Genomic DNA, 9,002 nt, shown 5'->3' with positions numbered 1-9,002 from the left:
AAACTTTCTGCAAGTTGAATCTTTTGACTGACTGACTGACTTTGCCTTCTGATTGCAATTCTCATCAACTCCATTTGTGGCCCTGTTGAATTAATCATTGAATTATTTTGAATCACTTTTTTCTGCTGCATTTTTCTTGTTTTACATGTTTGTAGATACAGTATGCATATATATTCAGTATTATAAATTGTATGCATTTGAAGCATGACCGAAATGCAGATCACAAAAGATTATGATAACGTTGACATCATATAATTTCATTCTCAAAAAACAAATGTTGTTCCATTTCTAGTATGAAACCTTGTTATCAAAACTACTTAATTATCTATGCATAACGTGGCTAATAAAACACACAGTGAAAGCATTCAGTTTATTTGCAAAGCTCAAACATTCACCAAACCATGACAAAAGCATTCTTGGCATTTCAGGATTTGCATATAGATAGATAGATAGATAGATAGATAGATAGATAGATAGGTAAGTCTATTGAGTGCAATATTATAGTTATAAAAATGCAACAGGATCTCAAATATGGTCCAAGAAAAAGACATAAAAGATAAACAAACAAATCTCAAGTCATAAAAACATGTCAAAGCAGAACAACAACAAAAAAAACATTCATGTTGTATAACATTTTCAACATTGTCACTTTTACAAGTGGAACTTGAAATGCAGCTAAATAAAGAGGAGGAAGAAGAAGAAGCCTTATATAGTGTGTAAACATTTCAGCAGAACCTTCATGAATGACTACTACTGGACTTTCTTCCCCTGCAAAACAACAGAAAGGAAGCTGACAGTCATGATATATTCTAGAAAACAAAAACAAACAAACAAACAAATGATAACAATATCCAGCAGTTCTTAGTCATTTCCTCATCTGTATGTAGACAGAATTCAGAGGATTAATTGACACTGTTCTGACACATGACGATGATCTGAAAATGCCCCCAGTACTTGTCAGAATGGCCAACAACAGCATTTTGGCAATGGGCCACAAACTAGGATGTGAGGCAGAAGACATAAAAATGGCATGAGAGAATGCAGCAAAAGTGAATATTATATTTATCCTCTGTATTGGGAGCAATTTCAGAACACCAGGTGAGACACCATTGGATCCACAAGCCTTGTCTCTCTGACTTCATATTTTGAGTCATCAGCACATTATATATATATATATATATATATATATATATATATATATATATATATATATATATATATATATATATATATATATATATATATATATATATATATATATATATATATATATATATATATATATATATATATATATATATATATATATATATATATATATATATATATATATATATATATATATATATATATATATATATATATATATATATATATATATATATATATATATATATATATATATATATATATATATATATATATATATATATATATATATATATATACGGGTCTATAATATACTCTTAAAGGTATATCCTATACTGATAAGCAAACATGATTATATATATATATAGAACATATGGGTCTCAAACTCTTAAAGGTAATATACTGATAAGCAAACATTGAATATTAGAATATGTTGAAATATGGAGGAATAATTCTCTATTTATGTCAGGAGAGATCCCTGTTGAATATGGCCTTAATATTAGTACAATTAAGCATTTGAATAAGATATTTATCTTAAATATTTATCTATTCACTTGAAATCAACATTTTGACACATCAGAGAGAGAGAAGCATTTCCTTTCCTGTCCTTTCCTTTCCTTTCCTTTCAGTGACAGCAGTACAGCACAACAGAAGCACAGAAAAGATGGAGCAGAGTGCTTCTTTCAGGTGGCTTGGTCATATGGGAAGAATGGGAGACTAAGGGAGGGAGGGAGGAGGGCCTAGAAAGTGCTAGGGAGGGAGATGGGGGAGGGGGAGGTGTTGAAACGGAAGGGTACATAAAGATATATTCAGTGACTCGTAATGTGGAAGTCTTCTTCCTCCTCCTCTCTGATTCAGCAGTGGGAGTGTGAATGAGGCAGTGAATAATCTCTCGTTTGTCCCGTGAAGCCACCCTGAGAGAGAGAGAGAGAGAGAGAGAGAGAGAGAGAGAGAGAGAGGTGTAGTGAAGGATAGACTTACTGTTGATGAGCCTGTGTGGGCTTTCCATTGACATGACAAATACAGGTCTTAATATTGACTGTACTCTCTCTCTCTCTCTCTCTCTCTCTCTCTGTCTGTCTAAAGAAAAAAATGAAGGAAGTAAATGAGCAAAAGAGACCTGGGACGAAATTCGCCGAAAGCCTTTCGAGAGAAACGGCAGCAGCAGGAGGCAGGTTGCTCCTTCCTTCTTTCCTTCCTTCCTGCGATGCGTCTTCTTCAGGTCTTCATTGTGTGACTTCTCTCTCCCTGGAGGTGGAGCCTCCTTCTTCTCCTTCTTCTTCTCTCATTCTTCTCTTCTTCTCTCTCTCTTCTTCCTCTTCTCCTTCTTCTCTTTTTCTCTTCTTTTCTTCGTCTTCATCCATTTCTTCTCCTTCACTATCAGGATTCTCCATAACATTAAATGTATAGGACCCAACACGTAACACTGGGATTCCTTTCTGCCTGCAGAGCGTCTTCAAGTCTTCGATATCATCAGTCGTCTCAGGAGGAGGAGAAGGCCAAATATCTATTTTCCTCAGAGGCGGAAGTGTCAGCGACTGGAGCAGAAGCTTCAGGTCTCGATCTGAGGAAAGACAAAAATGGCAGGATATTACTTAACACCTCTTGTACTTGACCTCTCTCTCTCTCTCTCTCTCTCTCTCTCTCTCTCTCTCACTCACTCGCTCTTCCTCCTCAACACTCACTCGTCACTCACATATTTATATATTATATATATAATATTAAATATACTCTATGACTTTGTGTATATATATATTATATATATATATATATATATATATATATATATATATATATATATATATATATATATATATATATATATATATTGTCAATGATAAACATCCCTCCTCCTGTAAATTTCATTTCTTTATGTAATTTTGAAATAATCTGTTATTCATTTGACTATCGTGTCGGGAAATTGGCGGGAGTCTGAAAGAACCGAGCCTATTTGAACCAGACAGTAGCGTTAGCCCGAGAGGAGATAGGCCTCCTTTCCCCCCTCCCCTAACATCGTACGATCCAGAGAACAATAAAAACCCCTTTTCCACCCCCATCACGCGATGGGGAGGCATGTAGGTATGGGGGAGGTCAAAAAGGCCATTTAGCGTTAGGGACTGGGTAGGATTCGAATCTGTAGGCACCTAATGATAAGTGTGCTTTTCCTCTGCCCTCTTTGCTGGTTCTTTTGACATACTAGCAGGTACGGGTGGCCCAAAAGCTCGACGCCCCAAGACGCCATGTTTTGGAAGGAAGCAGACGCTCCTCTGACCTCATCTGTAGCGCACATGCTGCATTTTTCCCTGCTCCGCTGGTTGAACTGACTTTGACGAACAACTGAGACGGTTGTTAGGCGCCAACAATAGTCATAAAAGGTTCGTACATTGCAAGTAGTCAATAACCAGCCCTTTCCCCTTTTACTTAAACTCCTCAAAATTCCATTTCTGTAAACTTTAACTCCTTCCTCCACAAAGCAATCCTCCTTTGTTCGAGTCCTGCCTGCATCCCATACCTCACCATTTACGTGCATTGAATTCAAGTAAAGATCCCGTGATAACCATCAATTATCCCTCCCCCAGTGCAATTTAAGGGCTATTTAGGTTAAGCCATATCAGTGTTAATTTTATCTTTGTGTGAGTGCGATCACGTGTTCATTGTTAAAGCCTACGCTGCTCCGATTCTCAGATTGTGCCTACGTGATTCCATTATAATTATCTGCTGGACTACGTAGCACTAACATTTAAGCGTAGAGTATCCCCATTTATAAGGGGGATTCCATTTCCTTCAGTGTGTACCATCATTCCTAACTTAGAACGTCTCTTTCAGGGGAGACATGCGGACCGATCACAATCCATGCTTCAGTATCTCGTCTGCCACCAAAATCCTGAAAATTCCTGGTCGCAGTCATTACCAAATTCCGTTGTGGCCCGAAAATGTTCATATGAATTATTCTCCCATCCTGGAGTTCCATCATTTGCATTACCTGAGACTATTTCGTGTAATCAGGGCAAGACTGAATGTTATTATTATCATTGGACTGATTGTATTGCATATTGGCCCCATTATTAATCAACTTGTTTGTTGCCAAATCATTGCATTATTGTTCCCTGTGTCCTATAACTGATTCTGCCCCTTAGTGATTATGTTGTTCTGTTGTCTCATTGTTTACTTGCTAAGTCTCTGTAAATAAACCCTGTAAATTTTGTAAAAGAATTCTAATTCCCATATGGTTACCTTCCTCATTCAATTGTAAATCCAGAAAAATCTAAGGTAAGTTTTCAAATAACTTTTCCTTTTGCTCATAAGCTGGGCTTTCTTCAAAAACTGGCAGCATCATTATAATTTTGTTTCAATTTCTCACCAGCCAAGAGTCCAGTTTATTTATGATATATATATATATATATATATATATATATATATATATATATATATATATATATATATATATATATATAGATAGAGAAGAGAGAGAGAAGAGAGAGAGAGAGAGAGAGAGAGGGGAGGGGAGGGTGGGGACGGGTGGGGATGAGACTCGGCCATCACATTGTGATCACGTGTATATGTGACGTCATCAGATGCGTTGCCATGGCGACGAAGTCGGCGACTTCAACTCTCTGCAAGTGGTTATCTATCTCTCTCTCTCTCTCTCTCTCTCTCTCTCTCTTTCTTCGGACGACGCCTCCTCTTTCTTCCCTGAGGAGGAGGAGGATTAAGATGAAAGCTCTCTCTCTCTCTCTCTCTCTCTCTCTCTATTCTATCTATATATATATATATATATACAGTATATATAGATATATATATATATCTGTCTATAAAAACACTGGCTGAGGAGAATCACTGTGCTATGATAATTGAGAGGAAATATAGGAGGAGGAGGAGGAGGAGGAGGAGGAGGAGGTGAAAACAGAAATAGCAAAAAATGTAGTGAAGACTTTCAACACTCTTATTATTCCCCATTATCATTATATATTGAAAGTCTTCCTTTTCCTGGCCTCTGCTTCTTCTTCTCCTCCTCCTCCTCCTCCTGCTACTCTTGGTTCTTCTGCTTTTCATTCTATTCATGAAGGAGGAGGAGGAGGAGGAGGAGGAGGAGGAGGAGGAGGAGGAGGAGGAGGAGGACGGAAGAAGAAGGGAAAGGAACAGGAAAAGTTTCTTGAGTGACGCTTGACTTTGGATGATACTGATACTCACCTCCCCAGTAGATAATCTCTAAGTCAGTGGTTCCTGCTCCTTCTTGCCTGCTTGTAGGAACCAAAGTCCTGTTTATGACTTGGGCAATGCGGTCCTCTGGAGCCTCTCCCATGTGGTATGTTAATGTCAGTTCCTTTGCTGAAGAAATCAAGGGAGAAAGGGGACGAAGGCTCTCCAAGTCTTCGTATCTTCCATCGTCCACAATTATCAATTCTGTGGGATGAAACAAATGAGAGGAATTTTTGAGACATTATTATTATTATATATTAATATTATCTACAACAACAGAAAATAATAGTAATAATAATAATTATTATAATAATGACTGACTGTATAGAAGAAAACCAGCATAACTAAACTGTTGCTGTTTTATTTTTATATAACAATTACATATATATATATATATATATATATATATATATATATATATATATATATATATATATATATATATATATATATATATATATATATAGAGAGAGAGAGAGAGAGAGAGAGAGAGAGAGAGAGAGAGAGAGAGGAGAGAGAAACATGCCGATGTATTTACCAACTCTTTAAAATCTCTATTAAAACACAAACAAGCAATTCAGTGACACTGGTACTTTCCTTTCTTCTTCTTCTTCAGAGTTGCTCTACATAAATATCTCATGAGGAGGTCATTACCAAAGAAGAAGAAGAAGAAGAAGAAGAAGAAGAAGAAGGAGAAATTCCTACTTACGTAAATAATCCACTGGAGCCAAAGCCACTCCTCCTGCAAGCAGTATCAGTTCCCTTAGATTTATCCGGATATGATTGTTCATGCGAGCGTTCGCCTCATAAGCAGCTTTTGATGTTTCACTCAATGGCGAAATATCTTTTGCTTGCACTTCTAAAAAGGTAAAATCCAGTTTAATCTCTTTGGGCTTCAGTTTAGGCAGTAAGGACGGAAGGACATAGAGACTCTTGGGTTGCATGAATCTTACGCTGTTCTTCAGAGAAGTTTCTCTCTCCATCTGTGACACGAGTGATTCCACGATCTTTTTGTCCACTCTAGTTTCTATGGACGGCTCCAAAAGAGCGTCGTGGAGAGAGCGGTTGTATGATACATAGAGTTCGTGGATTTCCTCTATTGTATCATACAGCACATCTCTCTGAGTTCCGTAAAGGATTCCTGGTATGAAGGAAATGACTGCTCCAAATTTCCCAAATAACTGTTCAAGATCTCTTCCCTCCCATAATCCTCTTGACTTCAGAACATTGCCAAGAATCTTTCCTCCTCCTTGCAGCCTCCTTCCACCTGATGTGATGACGTCATCGCAGATGCTGCCTGCAGCTGCAAACTCCTGCTCACTTCTATGTCTGTGGCAGTAGACATTTACGATCTCCAGTTGCTTCTTTGTTTTCTTTATGGAGAAATAGGAGGACATGATGGCAGCAAAGTTCTGAAGCACCTCTGGAGAATTAATCTCCCTTTTGAAGCTTCTAACATCTGCCTCAGACCATTCATATTTCTCCTCCATGTAATGCTTCAGAGACCATTTTCTGTACAGTGCATCAAATTCCTCCTCCAGTGATTCTTCAGAGATTTCTGTCTTGTCGGAGATTCTCTTGATCTTGTGCTTTCTCAGCTGTAAGTAGACTGATGTCCTGGTGCTCATTTCATCCCTTAACTCTGGACACTCAATGTAAAGGAGGATGAACAGGTTAAAATACAGTGGGGTTTGCAGGATGGCTCCAGTGCCAGTGTCCATTTCTTCTGTTTTCTGAAGCAGCTCTTTCTTCAACTGCTCCTGTTGGGTGACGTCATCATCTTTCACGAGGTGGCCAATGAGCTTTTCTGCGAGCAATTTCATGTCCTCTTCCTGAAGACCTGAAATTTTGAGATTGATTCTGGAACGTTTTGCTTTGTTCACAATTTTTGTTAGTCCCTCTGTATTCCCTGGACGTGTTGTGACAACAAACTTCATCTTGTTTGAAGCAAGTGAGAGCATTTCAGAGAAAAGCTTTTTAGATTTTTCATTGGCCTCATCATAGCCATCACACAAGACCAAACACTGTGAACCTAGGACTACTGATTTGACGAGATCAAAAGGAAATCGAGCAACAGTTTTTGGAATCAAGCTCTTTAGGTAGTCATCAAAGTTGTCATGGTCATGATTCCTGAACTGCATGTTAAGTAATAATGGGAAGGAAGAGAGTTCTGGAATATCTGTTGTCTTCTTGCACCATCCCTCTGCATAGGAACAGAGAATTGTGGTCTTTCCAGAACCTGCATCACCAGATATAATCACAACTTCAAAGTCTTTTCCAATTTTGTCCTTGTTGAGGATTTCTTGTTGAGTTACAGTGATACTTTGATTGCCATGGGGACCTCTATTTAACTCCTCATCATCTGCTACTTGTAAAGAGACCATGATGTTACCTGGAACTGTAGTACCATACTGAACGAGCCAGTCATAGGGCAAGATCTGACAGAGGCGTTCATTCAGAGACAGGAGTTCTGCTTCAGCTGATTCTTTTATCATGTCAGAAAGCTCACTCCCAAACTCTTCTATTACTTCTTGAAGCCTTTGTACATCCCGAGGGTCTGAGGGATCATATTTTTCACGGATCTTTTTTTGGAGCTCTGGAACAGCATGTTGGATCTCTGCTTTAAGCTGGTCAGTGTCACCAGAATTAGATGGAAAGAGACTGTTTATTTCCTCAAGAGTTTCCTCGAGCGTTGCTTGGAAGTATTTCAGTTTTCCTTCCAAATCTGTTTCTGACATATGAGGCTCTTCATGGCTAACAAAGTTCCTCTCATCTTTGATTATTTTTAAGAGTTTTTTTAGTACATCACCAGGGTCATTCACCCCCTTTTGCCAAAGAACCTGGCAGATTTTGTTCATCAATGTGATGTCCAGATCTTCTGGGGGCTTTTCTGTCAAATTTTTTAGCTCCTGTCCATTAAATGGACTTTTTTTTCCTTTTAGTGGAACTTGGTTATCAGTGAGAGTCTCTTTAATTGTCTTGTTGTGGCCTTGGAGGAAGTGGAAGGAGTATATGAAGTGAACCACCTTCTTTCCATACTTCCTCACAAACAGGCTCAGCCTCAAAGCTATCGAATCCTCTGAAGAAAGAACTGATCCTGACGTAGCCATGTCTTCTTTAATCAACTGTGGGAGGCCAGTGTAGTCTGTGCTTGTGCGTCCTTCCTTGTCTCCTCTTGCAGAAGACTTCAAGAAGAAGAAGACACAACCTGAGAAGGAGACAAGAATAAGAGCAGTTAAGAGCAGGAAACAGAATGAGAGAGACATCAGGAATAATGATAACAAGAGAAGCAGTGTTAATATCAGCTTTAACTTGATTACTCTTGATGAGATCAATAGGAGACAGAGAGAATCTGAGGAATTGGAGGAAAGGAACAGATTGATGGATGGAGGAGACTGGAGAAAGGGAGGGAAGAAGACATTTTGACTAGGTTAGGGAAGGAAGAGACACAAGGGAGCTTTAAAAAGAGAGAGATTTGATCTCTCTCTCTCTCTCTCTCTCTCTCTCTCTCTCTCTCTCTCTCTCTCTCTCTCTCTCTCTCTTGTTGGAAAGAAGGAAGGAAGAGAAAAAGGAACTCATTCAAACAATAGTGATGGAAATCAATTTTGGTGGTGGGGGTGGAAGGTGGTAAATCTCTCTCTCTCTCCCTCTCT

The 9,002-nt window shown here is 38.5% G+C and overlaps 1 protein-coding gene across 2 annotated transcripts; it reads right to left on the bottom strand.

The window, feature by feature from the left end:
• Window positions 1–1,742: 1,742 nt before the first annotated feature.
• LOC136838036 (uncharacterized) lies at window positions 1,743–8,756 on the bottom strand. Of its 2 annotated transcripts, XM_067102893.1 has the most exons (5): window positions 6,059–8,756; window positions 5,341–5,553; window positions 2,570–2,713; window positions 2,174–2,373; window positions 1,743–1,866 (listed from the first exon to the last, which is right to left on the bottom strand). In XM_067102893.1, the coding sequence occupies exons 1-5, from the start codon at window positions 8,613–8,615 to the stop codon at window positions 1,846–1,848; spliced, it is 3,135 nt and encodes a 1,044-aa protein (XP_066958994.1). In that variant the 5' UTR covers window positions 8,616–8,756; the 3' UTR covers window positions 1,743–1,845. The 2 variants fall into 2 exon arrangements, with proteins under 2 accessions (XP_066958994.1, XP_066958995.1); XM_067102894.1 differs by lacking the exon at window positions 1,743–1,866 and having other exon boundaries at window positions 2,231–2,713; window positions 6,059–8,755.
• Window positions 8,757–9,002: the final 246 nt, after the last annotated feature.

Source organism: Macrobrachium rosenbergii, unplaced genomic scaffold (assembly GCF_040412425.1).
Source record: "Macrobrachium rosenbergii isolate ZJJX-2024 unplaced genomic scaffold, ASM4041242v1 13908, whole genome shotgun sequence".
NCBI lineage: Eukaryota > Metazoa > Arthropoda > Malacostraca > Decapoda > Palaemonidae > Macrobrachium > Macrobrachium rosenbergii.
The sequence above is the reverse complement of the archived record's forward strand: the minus strand, read 5'-3'. Positions and strand labels throughout refer to the sequence as shown.